The 20,214-nt window shown below is 44.6% G+C and overlaps 1 protein-coding gene across 2 annotated transcripts in view; it reads left to right on the top strand.

The window, feature by feature from the left end:
* The window catches only part of LOC121574233 (exocyst complex component 3-like), a 31,566-nt gene extending 12,025 nt beyond the window's left edge, over positions 1–19,541 (top strand). For both annotated transcript variants that reach the window (XM_045206823.1, XM_045206824.1), the window contains 4 exons: positions 202–324; positions 484–639; positions 16,760–16,881; positions 18,188–19,541. In XM_045206823.1, coding sequence (XP_045062758.1) covers positions 202–324; positions 484–639; positions 16,760–16,881; positions 18,188–18,506 — 720 coding nt within the window. In that variant the 3' untranslated portion in view covers positions 18,507–19,541. The remainder of the gene's footprint in view (positions 1–201; positions 325–483; positions 640–16,759; positions 16,882–18,187) is intronic.
* The last annotated feature ends 673 nt before the right edge of the window (positions 19,542–20,214 follow it).

The following is a 20,214-nucleotide window of genomic DNA, read 5'->3' as shown; positions in this document are numbered from 1 at the left end:
GTAAAACTGTTTTCCTTACAATTTATCGATACAAAATATTTATAAATTTATCGAAACATTCCTTCCCCAATACACAACTCACCAAGTCCACACTTATTCATGACTGATCAAACACAAACAAACATGCTCTAACGTTAGCACAAATGTTTTGCAATAGGAGAAGCTGTTCATGTGAATGAAAGCTGTGCATTTCTATTCCAGCCGTTCTGTGACAAGCTGGTGAAGAGGAAGTGGCTAAACAACACTGAGGCCTTTGAGGCCATCGAAGCAAGCATCAAGCAACACTTTAAGAAGTTCAGAAGAATGGACTGCCCACCTTATCAGGTATCCACCAATGACCACATAACTGACACGATAACATGTTGCGGGAAATACATAAAATAATACATATTTGCCCTTTTTATCCCAATATTAATTGTTTATCAACACTTATATTGCAATTGAGGGACTGAATGGTTGATTAGTTGATTATTTGATTGACAGATACTGGTAGGGGAGGTACACAGGCGGGTCCTGGTGGAGTATGTGCGTGCGATCATGCGAGGACGGATCATCTGCACATCATCGAAGATGAGGAAGAGGATGGCGTTCCGACTTCAGGACGAGGCCAAGCAGCTCAAAGGACTCTTCAAAGACCTGGTCAGTCATCCCTCTGATTTATGGTCATAATGACCACAAACGTATAGTTATGAATATAACTACTGTTCCCTGAGGGAGGGAACAGGGTATAACAAACTATGGGGAGTCAACGACCAATCTAATTCACCTGAAGAAAACTGAAATCTCGCCCAACGGGCCAATGAATGCCAAGCCCTCCCTTGGAAGCCCCGCCTTCCTGGCTATAATACCGGGGCTTGCATTTATTTCCTCAATTCAGTACCGCTCTTCAGCGAGCCCAAAACCCCTGACGGCGCAGGGCCAAAATGTGTTATACCTTGTTCCCTCCTTCAGCGAACAGTAGTTATATTCATAACTTTATGTTCCCTTTCAGTCAGTCACTCGTTATAACATACACGATATATACAAAAGTATGTGGACACCCCTTCAAATTAGTGGATTCGGCAATTTCAGCCACACCTGTTGCTGACAGGTGTATAAATTTGAGCGCACAACCATGCAATCTCAATAGTCAAACAATGGCAGTAGAATAGCCTTACTAAAGAGCTCATTGACTTTCAACGTGGAACCGTCATAGGATACCACCTTTCCAACAAGTCAGTTCGTCACATTTCTGCCCTGCTAGAGCTGCCCCGGTCAACTGTAAGTGCTGTTATTGTGAAGTGGAAATATCTAGGAGCAACAACAACTCAGCCGCGATGCGGTAGGCCACAAACGCTCAAAGAATGGGACTGCCGAGTGCTGAAGCGCATAGCGCGTAAAAACGACTCAGTCCTCGGTTGCAACACTCAATACCGAGTTCCAAATTGCCCCTGGAAACAATTTGAGCACAAGAACTCTTAGTCGGGAGCTTCATTAAATGGGTTTTCATGGCCGAGCATCCGCACACAAGCCTAAGGTCACCATGCACAATGCCAAGCGTTGGCTGGAGTGGTGTATCACGCTTCACCACTCTGGAGCAGTGGAAACGCATTCTCTGGAGTGATGAATCACGCTTCACCATCTGGCAGTCCGACGTACTAATCTGGGTTTGAGGATGCCAGGAGAACGCAACCTGCCCGATAGCATAGTGCCAACTGTAAAGTTTGGTGGAGGAGGAGTAATGGTATGGGGTTGTTTTTCATGGTTTGGGCTAGGCCACTTAGTTCCAGTGAATGGAAATCTTAACGCTATAGCATACAATGACATTCTAGACGATTCTGTGCTTCCAACTTTGTGGCAACAGTTTGGGGAAGGCCCTTTCCTGTTTCAGCATGACAATGCCCCTGTGCACAAAGTGAGGTCCATACAGAAATGGTTTGTCGAGATCGGTGTTGAAGAACTTGACTGGGCTGCACAGAGCTCTGACCTCAACCCCATCGAACACATTTGGGATGAATTGGAACGCCGACTGCGAGCCAGGCCTAATTGCCCAACATCAATGCCCGACCTCATTAATGCTCTTGTGGCTGAATGGAAGCAAGTCCCCGCAGCAATGTTCCAACATCTAGTGGAAAGCCTTCCCAGAAGAGTGGATGCTGTTATAGCAGCAAACGGGGGACCAACTCCATATTAATGCCCATGATTTTGGAATGAGATGTTCGACGAGCAGGTGTCCACATACTTTTGGTAATGTAGTGTACTATGGGGACATACAATCACGCCCCAAGCCATCTCTCGAGGGTACCAAACTAGGATGCCCAGGGCAGCCCAAGCACAAAGGTTCCACCACCTCAAAAAGGGGGTACAGAAGCCACCTTTTTCCCTAATACTTACCCGAGAAGTCTGAACTGTCAGAGCCCCATATAGGGAACCAGAACCTGCTGCAACTTGGCTATACACACTTACATGATTCCCCTGCAGCCCAGGTCCATAGACCCCATGGTTCCAAAAACAATACTTACCTTGCAAGCCTGAAATGTCAGAACTCGTACAAGGAACCGAATGTCCAAAACAACAGACCACCTGTTGTGACTTGGTAAAGTGCAGACGTGCTGCATAGCATTGACCAGAGTTGATGAACTACGGCAGCCCGAGGCTCAATCCCACAGAAAACCTGCTGTAACCTGGAAACTGTATATTTGTGCGCTGCCACGGCAGCCCAAGGCTCAAACCCACAGGGTACTGTGGTAACCTGGATAAATGCGCAACCTGCGCGCTGCGTAACACTCACAGCAGTTACATCCAAGCGATAAAACCTCACAAAGGTATGTCGGGAACCCCAACTTGCTGCAGCACAGATATCACCGATCGTCATGCCCCTGAACAATGCCCAAGCAGTCGCCACACCCTTAGTGGCGTGAGCACGCACACCACTAGGCAACCCTTGTCCTTTGTTGGGAGAAAGCGCCCTACCCCGAGCTGGATTAGCGAAACAGACAAAAAGCTGGTCACAAACACAGATATCCTTGGTCCTATCCATATACAGTACGTGCGTAAAGCGCGCACCAGACACAGGCCATGCAACCTCCATTGTTCATTGGAGGAGGTGAGAAAGGGAACAGCTCGAAAGCCCGGAAGGGTTGTACTGATAGCACGTAGAAATCCCCAACTCACTAGGCAGACGCCAAGGCCATGAGCAGGGCAGTCTTGTAGGAAAGGACCTTCAGGTCCACAGACTACAATGGTTCAAACGGAGGCTCACACAGAGCATCTGGGACCATAGCCAGGTCCGTGCCATAGGCTTAGACACTGGCCTGAGTTGACGCAAGCCTTTTAGGAACCACTCAACCAGAGGATGAGACTCCGGGGTAGAGCCGTCAATCCCTACATGACAGCCGACTGTATAGTCGTAATCACGTTCGAGGGTAAACCCCTAGCCATCAGATTTAACCTTTCAGGAGCCAAACCCCTGCGGTCGTGGGTGCCAAACTTTACCGTGTGCCTGGGACCATAGACCTGATGACACGGAACCCTCCAAGGGTCCCTGCCCAACAGGCGGATGATCTCTGGGAACCAGGGTTGTCTGGGCCAACGGGGAGCCACCAGAATCAACAACAGACCTTCCTGATGGACCATCGCATAGAGCAGGATCTGAGGCCACTGATACGCCAAAGCGTTAGTTCCCAATGGAGCGTCTAGATCCATCATTGAGAAGAACAGACAAGAATGCATGTTTTCTCGCGATGCGTAAGATCTATGTCAGTCCTGCCAAACCGGTCCCATATCTGGGCAACCACCGAGGGGTGCAGTCTCCGCTCTGTAGAGATAGGACCACCCCCTGGAAAGCAGAGCCGCACCCATGTTGAGAGATCCGGGAAGATACATCGCCCTAAGCAACAGGAAATGCGCACTGCTCCATACGAACAGATAATGGTACAGGTTTAAGAGAGAGAGAGGCTGCATCCCCTCCTGTCTGTTGATGTACGCCACCACCGTCCTGTTGTCGGACCTTACCAATACATGCTGGCCCTCCAACATCGGAAGGAAACAGCTCAGCCCTAGAAACAGTCAGTAGCTCTAGGTAATTGATATGCAGCGCCCTTTGCGCTGTTGACCAAATCCCTCTTCCTGAGCAGCCCACACACAGCACTCCCCATCCCAGTAAGGATGCATCGGTTGTGATCACCCTGCGAGACAGTACCTGGCCCATGAGAACCCCCTGCAACAACAGTCCCTCCAAGGAATCAACGCCCTTAGGCATGACTGGGATACCTTGAGCAGCTGATGGCAGTGGCGAGATGCGTCCAGACGCGTAGAAGTCACCCAGCACTAATACAAAAGCATCAACAGAAGTCCCAGAGGCACCACAGCTATCATAGAGGCCATCAGACCCAATAACCATAGGCACAAGCAAAAATACACTGAGTGCCCAAGCTGAAACTGCCAGACAGAGCCGGAATGCTACCCTTCACTGTTGGGATAAAAACGCAAGTCCAGAACGAGACCCAGAAACTGAATGCGCTGAGCTGGAGTCAAACAACTGTGATTCACTATGAACCCCAGAGACTGAATATAAGAAACCAGCATGGCAGTGTGGAGCTCCACCTGTTTCCTCGATTCCGCTACGACCAGCCAATCGTCCAGATATGCCAATACTCTGATCCCCTGGAACAGCACCGGTGCCAAAGCCACCTCCACCACCATAGAAAAGGTGTGGGGAGATAGGGAGAGCCCAAAAGGCAGGACCAGAAACTTAGGGCACACCCTCAAAATGAAACTTCAGAAACTTTCTGTGGGGAGGATGTATAGCCACATGAAAATGAAGAACCCCTGTACCCCCTCATCACCATGATGAAACTGTGCATGCCCACCACTGGACAGAGCATGCTGCCAGTCTCCCATACCTTATCTCCTGAAGAGGCAGAGCGCCACCCTGAGGACTTGGATATTCTTTTTTTAAATCATGCTTGTTTTCATATCCACCACTCTTGACAACCGTGTGTCTGAATGTGGGGAAGGAACTGGTTTTATTATGCCCACACCTGGATGATAACACACTGTCAATACTCCTGATCACCAACGAATCTTGGGTAAAAACAATGTGCTTTCTTGGTACCTCCGTTCTGATACCCAGCCCACACCGGGTTCGGGGACTTGCCCCATTGACCGAGCCTCTTAGAAGCACTGTTGCCACAGTAAATGCTTGGGGAGGAGGGCCCCACTGAGCCACCACCATCGCCCCCATACTTTCCCCCCACTGCCAGGATAGTACAGCGGGACAGACACAGCACAAAATCAGCCGTAGCATGTATTTCATCGAGAAGCTCTGAAACCGGCTTCCACGCCTCTACGGTCTTATTTAGCTCCTGCAGCAAATCGATATGATACATCTGCAGCATTGTGACCACATTCAACGACAGGGCCGTCACACCCTCAGCCTGGTATATTTTGTCCAGCTGATCCGCCGAGAACCGGCACTGTGTATTTGGAAGCACTGTGCTAGAATTAGCCCCCTTGTTAGCCTCTGGAGCTAAGTAACGTGCCAGCTTTCCATCAATCGGCAGTGTGTAAATGAACCCTGCCTCCTCCATACCCTCTACATTATTGAGCTCACCATAACCTGGTAGCACCAGCCTGGTTGAATGAGGGGATTCCCAGGTCATCAGCAAAATCTTTAAACGGGTAAGCGACGCTTCACCGCTGCATGGACAGGAGGTAAATACCTTCCCCCAAACCTGGAGGAACTCCGCTGTGGGGGAGAAGACGGCCAATCCACCCCAGGTGATCTGCCATCCTACAACACAGCTCCATCAAAGGTTCATTAACCACCAATGGTTCACTCTCCCCCGCTGAATCCAAAACCAGGGCTTTAGGCTCCCTGTACTGATGTCATCCGATTCAGACTCTGAGAACCCTCCAGAGCCAACCAGGGATAGTATATCATCCCTGGAATCTGGACTCTGAACACTGCCTGAGAAACCGGAATGAGCCTCACTCAGCTGGGATGAAAACCCTATCAACTCTAACCACCGCTGCTGCTCTCTCCCGGAAAACCTCCTGGGTGTGTTTCCACCCCAGGCAAACAGGACTGCACTCGCGAGTATCTTTACTTTTCATTGTGAAACCACATGCCCTAGGGCACGGTTGGAGGTTCAAATCATCTGGTTAGCCTTTTTGAACTTACTCTTAGCACTGGCCCTCTTTCCCAAGCTTTCAGCAAACAGAAAAAACGATACCAAGAGCCAAAACTCGCAATATCTAGGGGGACGAGTACGCTCTCCCCACTAACAGACACCTAAGTCGGAGCTGAATCTGAATCTCGAGTCCCGGCATCCATTGGCCCGTTTCATTTTCAGTTTTCTTCAGGTGAATAGGATTGGTCGTTGACTCCCCATAGCATGTTATACAGAGTGACCGACTGAAAAGGAACAACTATCTGAACGCAGTAAGACGATTAAGCTTAACACTCCCAACAATTGTTTGGTAAACCCTAAGCGTGCATTTATAACAGACCTCTAACAGCATACGATACGCATTTGTGCCAATTTTGTTTGAAATTGGTTAAGTGAATGCTGAGGTGCTGAGGGAACATAGGGCAGACCCTGTCAGTCTTTCCACTGAGAAACCTTTATCGTAACAGTTGAGCTGAACTTTCTTTCTACACTTCTGACACTTTCTTTCTTCATTCACGTCTGATCGGTTTATCTAAAAAAAATAAACAGATGACTTCCCTATACTCTTCATTGACCTTGTTCTGAAAAATCACTTAGAAGCAGATTTTAAAAATATATTGTTTTAAAGATGAAACAAAACGACTTGGGCTGAGGAATGCAGAGGCCTGTCTGTTACGAATGGTGCCGTGACCCTGGGGGTCGCCAGGTCAGGCATAACTCAGACAGTGTTGATACGGGGCAGAAGGCTGAAGAATGGCCACTGTCAGCGAGATGGAGATGAATGAGTGCAGGCCTACGTTAGTGTTAGCCAGGGGGTGGGAGATTGTGAGGAACTGGGTCTGCCAGCATGGCATTTGCCCCTCTCCGAGAGCCAGTTCAAACAAATGTCTGTCACCTCGGGCTGACAACAGGAAGTCTCTGTGTTCTGTGGAACTTCCTGTTCCTGTCAGCTGGAAGACTTTGATGTGTTTCTGGGTAGCCTTGATGGCCTTTCGCTTGAGAAGCAGAACGAGGCATCTGTGGGAACTGGGGGTTGAATTCGTTTATAATCGCTGTCTAAAAGGGAAGAGGCTATTTTTAGTGGATGGAGAGGTTAAGCTGTGTTAGCACACTGCACGCTGTTGTCTTTCTTTCTGAGAAAGTAGGTCTGAAAAACATACAGCTCACAAAAAAAGTACTCTCTTAGAAAAAATTATTCATAAAGGGTTCTTCAGCTGTCCCTGTATGAGACACCTTTATTGGTTCCAGGTAGAACCATTTCAACAAAGAACGTTTAACACTAGAACCATTTTCCCCATACAGTCCCGGACAGTACCTTTGACGCTCTTGCCACTTTAGAGCATATTTACAAATGGTGCGAGAAGCTCCAGCCTTTTTTTCCATTTAAGTCAATCGTTATGATGCTTATGAATATCAGCGGGATGAAAGCTTCGCTACAGTTCAGTGAGACAATCACCACACCGACCGACTCCAGATAGTGATGTGCGTATCCCATTGGTAGACGGCCTTAGATACAGAACAGCAGTGTTCCTCTGATTTGTCTAATTAACGCATTTTGAAATGTAGAAGGCCTGCTTTTTACCACCGGCAACGGAGATAAAAAGAGACCAAATCAATCAGGTTTTCAAACTGAGCTCAAATACTAGTCGAAGTTGTGCTTCAATAAAGAGCTAGAGATGGGTTGTAAACTAAAGGGTATTTAAAAGGCTTGAATGTACGTGAAATCAGAGCCATAGTCTGACAAGCAAGAGCGAAGTCTTCCTTTGGGGATTATTTAAAAAATAAAAACAAAAATGTGGCTACTGAACAGATCTGTTATAACATGACTTAAACCAGGAAGTCAGGAGAGCATGATCTGTTTCTCTCGTTCAAGTAGTGTGACATACACAAGACACATGGCCATATTAAAACACTAATCTGTGTCCCAGCACACACACTCACACACACACACACACATGCTCACACACAGAAACTACACACACACATGCACACACACACACACACTGAATGAGCTGAGGCAGCAGTCCTGTGTCTCAGTGCAGCCTCAATCTTTTATGTATTATTTGTATTCGATTCAAAGTTATTCCTGAAAACCCACCACATCGAGAGTCCAGAGGGTAGTAAAATATTTACTGTGTAGAAATTGACTAGATATCCATCTCTTAAGTGATATTTGCCTACTTAATAAAAAAACTGCTGAATTCAGTGTTTCATTGACAATGCAATGGCTAGACAGGGCCCTAGTGTACATCAGACCAGGGCCATGTCCGAATACCCATACTTGTGTTCTAAATAGTAGGCATTTTGGATATGCAAAAAAAGTATGTTTTATAGTATGTGACATTTAGAAAATGTAGTATGCTTTAACACCAGAACCGCCTGGCCTTTCAGCCTATAAGTACCTGCTAGAGAACGTTGCTGGTCTCCTTTAGCATACGCATCAGATGCATATCAACCCGCAAGGTGTGCAAACATAAGCACCAACGATTGATAAAGAGTGCATAAATCAAATCACATTTTATTTGTCACATGCGCCGAATACAACAGGTGTAGACCTTACCGTGAAATGCTTACTTACAAGCCCTTAACCAACAATGCAGTTTTAAGAAAAATATGATTTCTTAAAAATATTTACTAAATACACTACCGTTCATAAGTTTGGGGTCAGTTAGAAATTTCCCTGTTTTCGAAAGAAAAGCAGAAAAAAATGATCATCAAATTGATCAGAAATACAGTGTAGACATTGTTAACGTTGTAAATGGCTATTGTAGCTGGGAACGGCTGATTATTAATGGAATATCTAGATAGGCGTACAGTCCTGTGTTCCAATGGCACGTTGTGTTTGCTAATCCAAGTTTATCATTTTAAAAGGCTAATTGATCATTAGAAAACCCTTTTGCAATTATGTTAGCACAGCTGAAAACTGTTGTGCTGATTAAAGAAGCAATAAAACTGGCCTTTTTGAGACTAGTTGAGTATCTGGAGCATCAGCAATTGTGGGTTCGATTACAGGCTCAAAATGGCCAGAAACAAAGAACTTTCTTCTGAAACTCGTCAGTCTATTCTTGTTCTGAGAAATGAAGGCTATTCTATGCGAGAAATTGCCAAGTGACGGAAGATCTTGTACAACGCTGTGTACTACTCCCTTCACAGAACAGCGCAAACTGGCTCTAACCAGAATAGAAAGAGGAGTGGGAGGCCCCGGTGCACAATTGAGCAAGAGGACAAATACATTAGAGTGTCTAGTTTGAGAAACAGGCGCCTCACAGGTCCTCAACTGGCAGCTTCATTAAATAGTACCCGCAAAAAAACAGTCTCAACGTCAACAGTGAAGAGGCGACTCCGGGATGCTGACCTTCTAGGCAGAGTTGCAAAGAAAAAGCCATATCTCAGACTGCCCATCTAAATATTTTATTTTTATTGGCCAGTCTGAGATATGGCTTTTTCTTTGCAACTCTGCCTAGAAGGTCAGCATCCCGGAGTCGCCTTTTAACTGTTGACGCTGAGACTGGTGTTTTGCGTTTATATTCTTGTTCAGTATATACACTGCTCAAAAAAATTAAGGGAACACTAAAATAACACATCCTAGATCTGAATGAATGAAATAATCTTATTAAATACTTTTTTCTTTACATAGTTGAATGTGCTGACAACAAAATCACACAAAAATGATCAATGGAAATCAAATTTATCAACCCATGGAGGTCTGGATTTGGAGTCACACTCAAAATTAAAGTGGAAAACCACACTACAGGCTGATCCAACTTTGATGTAATGTCCTTAAAACAAGTCAAAATGAGGCTCAGTAGTGTGTGTGGCCTCCATGTGCCTGTATGACCTCCCTACAACGCCTGGGCATGCTCCTGATGAGGTGGCAGATGGTCTCCTGAGGGATCTCCTCCCAGACCTGGACTAAAGCATCCGCCAACTCCTGGACAGTCTGTGGTGCAACATGGCGTTGGTGGATGGAGCGAGACATGATGTCCCAGATGTGCTCAATTGGATTCAGGTCTGGGGAACGGGCGGGCCAGTCCATAGCATCAATGCCTTCCTATTGCAGGAACTGCTGACACACTCCAGCCACATGAGGTCTAGCATTGTCTTGCATTAGGAGGAACCCAGGGCCAACCGCACCAGCATATGGTCTCACAAGGGGTCTGAGGATCTCATCTCGGTACCTAATGGCAGTCAGGCTACCTCTGGCGAGCACATGGAGGGCTGTGCGGCCCCCCAAAGAAATGCCACCCCACACCATGACTGACCCACCGCCAAACCGGTCATGCTGGAGGATGTTGCAGGCAGCAGAACGTTCTCCACGGCGTCTCCAGACTCTGTCACGTCTGTCACATGTGCTCAGTGTGAACCTGCTTTCATCTGTGAAGAGCACAGGGCGCCAGTGGCGAATTTGCCAATCTTGGTGTTCTCTGGCAAATGCCAAACGTCCTGCACGGTGTTGGGCTGTAAGCACAACCCCCACCTGTGGACGTCGGGCCCTCATACCACCCTAATGGAGTCTGCTTCTGACCGTTTGAGCAGACACATGCACATTTGTGGCCTGCTGGAGGTCATTTTGCAGGGCTCTGGCAGTGCTCCTCCTGCTCCTCCTTGCACAAAGGTGGAGGTAGCAGTCCTGCTGCTGGGTTGTTGCCCTCCTACGGCCTCCTCCACGTCTCCTGATGTACTGGCCTGTCTCCTGGTAGCGCCTCCATGCTCTGGACACTACGCTGACAGACACAGCAAACCTTCTTGCCACAGCTCGCATTGATGTGCCATCCTGGATGAGCTGCACTACCTGAGCCACTTGTGTGGGTTGTAGACTCCGTCTCATGCTACAACTAGAGTGAAAGCACCGCCAGCATTCAAAAGTGACCAAAACATCAGCCAGGAAGCATAGGAACTGAGAAGTGGTCTGTGGTCACCACCTGCAGAACCACTCCTTTATTGGGGGTGTCTTGCTAATTGCCTATAATTTCCACTTGTTGTCTATTCTATTTGCAAAACAGCATGTGACATTTATTGTCAATCAGTGTTGCTTCCTAAGTGGACAGTTTGATTTCACAGAAGTGTGATTGACTTGGAGTTACATTGTGTTGTTTAAGTGTTCCCTTTATTTTTTTGAGCAGTGTATATAGGCTACACACTATGTGGTTGGAATAATACTGTGAAATTGTGAAAATGATGATAATGCCCTTTTAGTGTAAGAGCTGTTTGAAAAGACTGCCTGAAATTTTAGCTTGTTTTGCTGGGATGGAGGTTTGGCCTGCCTGGTGACATCCCCGGGCAGTAAATTAGCTAATAGACCAATAAGAAAGACAGTTCCAGTTTTCCCCTCCCAACTCAGACCCCTCCCAGACAGTCCTAGCTAAATTGCTCTTTGCTAAGAAGCTATTTTTGTTGATTTTTTTAAACATTTGTATTGAGAGCAATCACAGTAAAGTACTTAATTGATACCCAGAAACGATTTGATATTGAGATAAAAACGGCTGCATTGGACCTTTACCACCAAAACCGCCATAGGCCAATGGCCACTGACGTTTGATTTTGTAAATAAATAAAAAACGGCAAAGAAAAAGCTATGTCCTGCTCCTTCCCTGACTTTTTCTAAATGTTTATATTTACAATTTTTTAATCACAAACAGAAAAGTATTTAGAGCCTTTTTACCTGTTATTTTCACACCTATTCCCAATTTAACCAGCCAAGACAATGCGCTGTAGGATGTTGGTACCCAGCCAGGCGCTAATGTGTCTCTCTCTCCTCACTGAATGAATGACAAATGGATGAATGGGAGATAATTGTGCACGTTACTTCACAATTTTATTTAAATTAGGCTCAACTGAATGATATGGAGGGTGAAGAGGTTGATTTAATTTAAATGAGTTTGTGTTATGTCTATTTATCAGTTTTGGCGCTAATGTTTATAGCAAATAATTTGACAGCGCACCTTGTGGGTTGATATCATTCTTTTTTACGTTTTAGAAGCTGATACGGGACTGTTTTATTTAGTGGCGCAGTGGTCTAAGGCACTGCATCGCAGTGCTAGCTGTGCCACTAGAGATCCTGGTTCGAATCCAGGCTCTGTCGTAGCCGGCCGCGACCGGGAGACTCATGGGGCGGCGCACAATTGGCCCAGCGTCGTCCAGGGTAGGGGAGGGAATGGCCGGCAGGGATGTAGCTCAGTTGGTAGAGCATGGTGTTTGCAACGCCAGGGTTGTGGGTTCGATTCCCACGGGGGGCCAGTATGAAAAATAAAATAATGTATGCACTCACTAACTGTAAGTCGCTCTGGATAAGAGCGTCTGCTAAATGACTAAAATGTAAATGTAAAAATGTACTAAGCAAAGTTATTGTAAGGGAAACGAAACATGCTATGTGTTGCTGTAGACCTTTAGAATAATGCAAAACATAACATATCCTTGACGCTATCTGAGTTGATGAGCAAGGGGAAGCAAACATGCCAGTCAGCCTGCGCAGTCGGCCTATATAAACTACCCCTAAACTATACCGAAACTAATTTCACACATAAGAGTCAGCCTAAAGACAATAGTTGTTTCATTGTTCCCCTCTAATCAGGGACTGATTTAGACCTGGGACACCAAATGGGAGCAATTAATTATCAGTTAGAACAGAAAACCAGCAGGCTCCGGACCTAGTAGGGTAAGAGTTGAATATCCCTGGCCTATAGCCTATTTTCGACACCACTTCAAGCCAATGACGCATTAACATTCCAACAGTCTAATAAATAGGATAATATATAGAACCTAGATTTCATATATGCTTTCGGAAGAATAATAATTTGGTTGTGTTTATGAAGGTCTTAGGTATCATTAGAATACTAAAAAACTATTATTTCAAAGAACATAATAGTATTTTCGTTAGATTATGTTACTCTAGGCTAAAAGTAAAAACAAAAAAAAACACCAGTTCAAGAGTTAAATCCATCACAAACAAATCCATTATAATTTTGTTTTGGCAGATCTAAAGAAACACTGTGGAAATAAGAAAACAACTGAAAAGCATATTTTAAGTTTATTATGTTCCTAGTCTTTGTTTTTATTAGCCAGAGCAATTTGGTTGCATGAGTGGGCATGTGCTGAATGCATGGACAGTGTGGATATTCTTGGAAAAAGTGATACTATATAGAAATCAGAACGTTTTACTTGCTTGTGACTCTGAAGGAGGATTTGATAAAGTGGTGCTCCTTTCCCTGCATCTGCCAATTCCAAGCTGCGCCTATCTCTTCATGTACAATTTGACAACCCATAATAGTCACTCATCAGACTATTGTCAATTTAATCATGTCTTTAGGCTGACTCTTATGTGTGAAATTAATTAGTTTAGGCGTAGTTTATATAGGCCGGCTGCGCAGGCTGACTGGCATGTTTGCTTCCCCTTGCTCATCAACTCGGATAGCGTCAAGGGTATGTTTGCATTATTCTAAAGGCCTACAGCAACACATAGCATGTTTTGTTTCCCTTACAATAACTTTGCTTAGTAATAGAGTTATAGTAAATAAAACAGTCCCGTAACAGCTTCTAAAACGTAAAAGAGAATGATATCAACCTGCAAGGTGCGCTGTCAAATTATTTGCTATAAACATTAGTGCCAACACTGATAAATAGACATAACACAAACTCATTAAATTAAATCAACCTCTTCACCCTCCTTATCATTCAGTTGAGCCTAATTTAAATAAAATTGTGAAGTAATGTGCACAATTATCTCCCATCCATCCATTTGTCGTTCAGTCATTCAGTGAGGAGAGAGAGACACATTAGCGCCTGGCTGGGTACCAACGTCCTACAGCGCATTGTCTTGGCTGGTTAAGTTGGGAATAGATGTGAGAAAAAAAACAGGTAAAAAGGCTCTAAATACTTTTCTGTTTGTGATTTAAAAATTCGGACAAATGAGCCATGTAAAATACAAATATTTAGAAAAAGTCAGGAAAGGAGCAGGACATAGCTTTTTCTTAGCCGTTTTTTTTATTTATTTACAAAATCAAACGTCAGTGGCCATTGGCCTATGGCGGTTCTGGTGGTAAAGGTCCAATGCAGCCGTTTTCATCTCAATATCAAATAATTTCTGGGTATCAATTAAGTACCTTACTGTGATTGCTCTCAATTAAAATGGTAAAAAAATATATAAAACAAATAGCTTCTTAGCAAAGAGCAATTTACCTAGGACTGTCTGGGAGTGATCTGAGTTGGGAGGGGAAAACTGTAACTCTCTTTCTTATTGGTCTATTAGCTAATTTACTGCCCGGGGATGTCACCAGCAGTCTTTTCAAACAGCTCTTACACTAAAAGGGCATTATCAGCATTTTCACAATTTCACAGTATTATTCCAACCTCATAGTGTGTAGCCTAAATATATACTGAACAAGAATATAAACGCAACATGCAACAATTTCAACGATTTTACTGAGTCACAGTTCATATAAGGAAATCAGTCAATTGAAATAAATTCATTAGGCCCTAATCTATGGATTTTCACATGACTGGGCAGGGGCACTCACTTCACATGACTGGGCACTCACTTGGGAGCCAGACCCACCCACTGGGGAGCCAGGCCCAGCCAATCAGAATGAGTTTTTCCTCACAAAAGGGCTTTATTAAAGACAGAAATACTCCTGTTTCATCAGCTGTCCGGGTGGCTGGTCTCAGACAATCCCACAGGTGAAGAAGCTGGATGTGGAGGTCTTGGGCTGGAGTGGTTAATGTGGTCTGCGGTTGTGAGGCCAGTTGGACGTACTGCCAAATTCCCTAAAACGACGTTGGAGGCGGCTTATGGTAGATAATTGAACATTCCTGCAGTCAGCATTCCAATTGCACGCTCCCTCAAAAGTTCAGACATCTGTGGCATTGTGTTGTGTGACAAAACTGCACATTTTAGAGTGGCCTTTTATTGTCCCCAGCACAAGGTGCACCTGTGTAATGATCATGCTATTTAATCAGCTTCTTGATATGCCACACCTGTCAGGTGGATGGATTACCTTGGCAAAGGAGAAATGCTCATTAACAGGGATGTAAACAAATTTGTGCACAGATTTTGAGAGAAATACACTTTTTGTGCGTATGGAAAATTTCAGGGATCCTTTATTTCAGCTCATGAAACATGGGACCAACACTGTATTTTTGTTCAGTATATATATATATATATATATATAGACACAGGGAAAATACGTTTTTGATTGCACTGGGCCTTTAAAGAACCCTTTGGGTTCTACCTGGAACCAAAAAGGGTTTTCCAACAAGGGCAGTCAAATAACCCTTTATGGTCCTAGATAACACCTTTTATTCTAAGGTGCATGGATTTTGGTGCATGATGTTGGTATTAAAGTAAAGGTTCACCCATTTTGAATATTATATTGTTTTTGTGCATCTCTGATAGATGTTCTATCGATTCCCTGGGTCATTTCATGTTTTCATGTTATCTGAGTTATTGGCGTTCAAGCAGCCAGAAATCCGGCCGTTTGACGTAGCACCGTAACAAAGTCTCTCTCACTACACTGGAAGTTAATAGGAATACGACTTTTACATCGCGAAAACGTCTATCATACATGTCAGATTTCAATACTGGCCGATGTCATAACTCGGGATTATGTCTTCTCTCGAGTGAGCCATTGATCATATTTTTTGCGATATTCCTACCTTGAGAAATGTGTAATTTAACGGAGCGTCTAGCCCATTTTTCCTATTTGTCTGCCTCTTTAGTCCAGGGTGCATTGCATGGTGCTGTTGTCAGCGATACTATAGAAAGGAGATAGGTATCCAATGAATGACGAACCGTATAACGCCCCACCCAGCAGACTGTCGACCAATCGCGTTCACGTTGCCATGCTGTGTCACGCAGTTGCTAAACTAATCGTCACGCAATCCCTTCTCAATATCAGTGTATGTGTCGAGAAACGTGTTTATTTTCTTCTTAAGTACGTAATGTCACGATTCCAAAGCTATACAATACTACACATAGCAAGTGAATTATCTCATATTTCTGAAAATATTTGTTCTAAATTGATAGTGCAGCTAACTATCTACGTTACATGCTAATATTGTCTTTGGTATTATTGTGTGTAGCTACGTTTGCTAGCTAACTAGCTACGTAGCTAGCTAGCCAGTCAGCCCATAGAGAGAGCATTGCATTGTGGATTTTGTAGTCGATTTGAGCTGCAACAGATTTCCACAACAATTTTCCATGTTGCTACCAACCTTATTATAACGCCAAAATGAAACATTTGTCTACAAAAAACATTGTTCTCACATATTAGTGATATTTAACACTGTACATTAAAGGAATTAGTGGTTTTGGGTGGATTTTTCCTTTAATGTCTGTGGGTATGTCCACAGAGAGATTTTTTGTCTGAAAATTATGGATTGAGATAATCGTTTTTCAATAGGAGTCATCCGTTGATGGCTAATGGACAACAGAAATGATTGACCTTTGTACTTACAGTATGCAACTGGTCCAGAAAAATGAAATGAGCTAAACCTTTTAAGGACAAAAACGGACAATGAAAAATGTATGCGTTTTCAAATGCTTTCATATGTTTCTGTGTGGCCATTCGTGTTACACATTTTTATGATGATTGATCTTATATCTCCTCTCTCAGGAGTCAGGATCCTCTTGGCTGGACAGTGTCCTCGCTCATCTGGCTGACATCATTCTACTGGAGGACACTCCGTCCATCCAGATGGAGGTTGCTGTTCTGGTGAAGGAGTTTCCAGACATACGGTAAAGGTTTCAATCATTCGGGGGATACAGTATAGAGCAGTGTTTAGAAAGTCCAGAGTTGGGAAACAATGATATACAGTGAACAAATTTGCCAAGTGTCATTCATTGGTCACCATTTCCTATATATGCAATGCCACAGTACACAGAACCTACATTCCACGGTGCAGTTTCATAAGTGCTGTTTTTGGCGTGTAGACAAAGGTGCACAATTCAAGTCCACATATACACTGAGTGTATAAAACACTAGGAACACCTTCCTACTATTGAATTGCACCCCCCTTTCCCCTCAGAACAGCCTAAATTTCCACAGGGATGCTGGTCCGTGTTGACTCCAATGCTTCTCACAGTTGTGTCAAGTTGGCTGGATGTTCTTTGGTTGGTGGACCATTCTTAAATACATACGGGAAACTGTTGAGCGTGAAAAATGCAACAATGTTACAGTTGTTGAGACACTCAAACCGATGCGTCTAGTATACTACCATACCCCGTTCAATGGCACTTCAATCCTTTGTCTTGACACAATGGGTCAACACAAGGAAAAGAAGCACAGAAACATACTTACATTAACCCTGCTATTCTTGGAGAGGACCAAGGGGATGTTTTGAGTGGCAGAGGCTGGGGAGCCTCACAAGGTACTGTCCCTGGCCCCTCGTTGTTTGTGTGTTTCGTGGGGTGAGCTGCTGGCCGGCTAGCTGGCAGCGTACCCAATGTGTGACGCATGATGCGTGGCCCGGGAGACAGGAAGCTGCTGCGGAGTATTTCCTGTTCCTACCACCCTGCGGGAGACAGTCTGGTGCCATGCTCTGGAATCAAATGATGGAGCGAGAGGAGGTCGATACGATCTTAACTCATTCAGGCACAAGGAGTGCCTGCAAGTAGCTGCCTTTTGTTTTCTTGCTCGCAACTGGTATTTTCGGAGATCAAAGTCTGCAGTTCACCACTGGGACTCCCCCATATGTCCCATTAGTTCCTACATCAGCCCTTCATCCCCCCCATCCACTGTTTACCACCTTTGTTTACTGGCTCGGTCAGCTTCACCCCACCCTTCATTGCTTTGTGAACAAATACTTATCCTTGTTCATATTGACAATTAAGGTTTTGTCACATCTTTGTTGAATCGTGTCCAATTGGCGTGAAATATACATTATCTTTTATCAATAGATCAACTGAACATAATAAGTCATGGCCCTTTGCTCTGCATAATTGAATCATGAATCAGCATCAAAACCACTGAAACGCACTAACACCAGTCTCTATCTTCCCTCCCTTTCCTCCCCCTCTCTCCCTCCCTTCATCCTCCCTGCAGGAAGAAGCACATCTCCACCCTGCTGAACGTGCGGGGGATGATGCATCAGGCGGAGCGCCAGGAGATCCTGAACATAGTCAGAGACTTCGAGAGCAGTGACAGCTCTGCCCTGCTATGCAGGGATCACGTCCTCTTCTCAGACATCCCCGTCACCTCCGAGGTGCACTGCATCAACCTGGGCCTCATCCGCGTTGCCATGACCCTTGCCAACTGGTTTTCAGAGGCCCGGCCTCGACGGCACCGCAGGAGAACCCCCAGGAACAGAACCACGCTGCCACCGGAACCCCCGACCGAGGAGAAGGATATGGATGATGATTGACTTCAAGGAAAATTATATGGAGCGCATAGTGTTTGGTAGAACAGAGGTTCACCCGTAACACTCGTAATTCTGTATCGATGTGTTCATTTTTATGACTAATTAATACTGATGGAGCGTAATGATTAAATTGTTTGGCTTTCTGCTGTAAATAACAGAGGTAGAGGTTTGTTGTTGACGACAATTTGATGAGCACTCAATCCTAAAATCTGTCATATTATGTGCTGCAACTACTACTATGGGGCGGAATCACACAAATACTGTGAAACGTACTACTACTGATAAGAAATGAAAGTCTCCAAAGAAACGTGAAAATATCAAATACCGCTTTTAATTAATCTGTTAATTGACTTCTCACTCATTTACAGACATTTCAATGGAATGCGATAAAATTAACTTGATCTCAGGTACCACACGTACAAGCTCACCTACTGCACCTCGAGCTCAGATATTTCTTCCATGTTTAGAATGAGTACCAGTACACAGTTGTATTGCTTGAATTGATTTTAAGGCACACTTGAAACACAGATTTTGTATCATCTATGAATTTATCACTTCAATGGTTTTGTAAACCTTATTGGGTAACACTTTACATTAAGGCAGTGTTTCTTGATCCTGGTCCTGGGGACAAAAGGGTGTACATTTCTAACACACTTGATCCAACTAATCAACTCATCATCAAGCATTTCGATGTGAATCAGGTGTGTTAGTGCTAGGGCAAAAACAAAAATGTGCACCCCTTTGGGTCCCCAGGACCAGGATTGAGAAATACTGCATTAAGGTATACTTTATACGTGAATATTTAGTTAATAAACTGTTAATTATTAGTTTAACGATAGCTTACAGCTAACCAATGTGTTATAACTGTTTATAACTTTTATAACTATCTATAAATTAACAATTAATTGTTTATCAACTACTTGGGAAAAGGGGGTACCTAGTCAACACAACTGAATGTATTCCACCGAAATGTGTCTTCCGCATTTAACCCGACCCAGGAGACTGCGTGAATCAGGCCTTCATGTTCGAATTGCTGCAAAGAAACCAATACTAAAGGACACCAATAAGAAGAAGAGACTTGCTTGGTCCAAGAAACAATGAACAATGGACATTAGACTGGTGGAAATCTGTCCTTTGGTCTGATGAGTCCAAATTTGAGACTTTTGGTTCCAACCGGCGTGTCTTTGTGAGACGCAGAGTAGGTGAACGGATGATCTCTGCATGTGTGGTTCCCACAGTGAACCATGGAGGAGGAGGTGTGATGGTGTGGGGGTGCTTTGCTGGTGACACTGTCAGTGATTTATTTAGAATTCAAGGCACACTTAACCAGCATGGCTACCACAGCATTCTGCAGCGATACGCCATCCCATCTGGTTTGCACTTAGTGGGACTATCATTTGTTTTTCAACAGGACAATGACCCAACACACCTCCAGGCTGTGTAAGGGCTATTTGACCAAGAAGGAGAGTGATGGAGTGCTGCATCAGATGACCTAGCCTCCACAATCCCCCGACCTCAACCCAATTGAGATGGTTTGGGATGAGTTGGACCGCAGAGTGAAGGAAAAGCAGCCAACAAGTGTTCAGCATATGTGGGAACTCCTTCAAGACTGTTGGAAAAGCATTCCTCATGAAGCTGGTTGAGAGAATGCCAAGAGTGTGCAAAGCTGTCAGCAAGGCAAAGGGTGGCTACTTTGAAGAATCTAAAATCT

This window comes from Coregonus clupeaformis, chromosome 24, assembly GCF_020615455.1.
Source record: "Coregonus clupeaformis isolate EN_2021a chromosome 24, ASM2061545v1, whole genome shotgun sequence".
Classification (NCBI taxonomy): Eukaryota; Metazoa; Chordata; class Actinopteri; order Salmoniformes; family Salmonidae; genus Coregonus; species Coregonus clupeaformis.
Note: the sequence above shows the minus strand (reverse complement) of the source record. Positions and strands in the feature narration are given on the sequence as shown.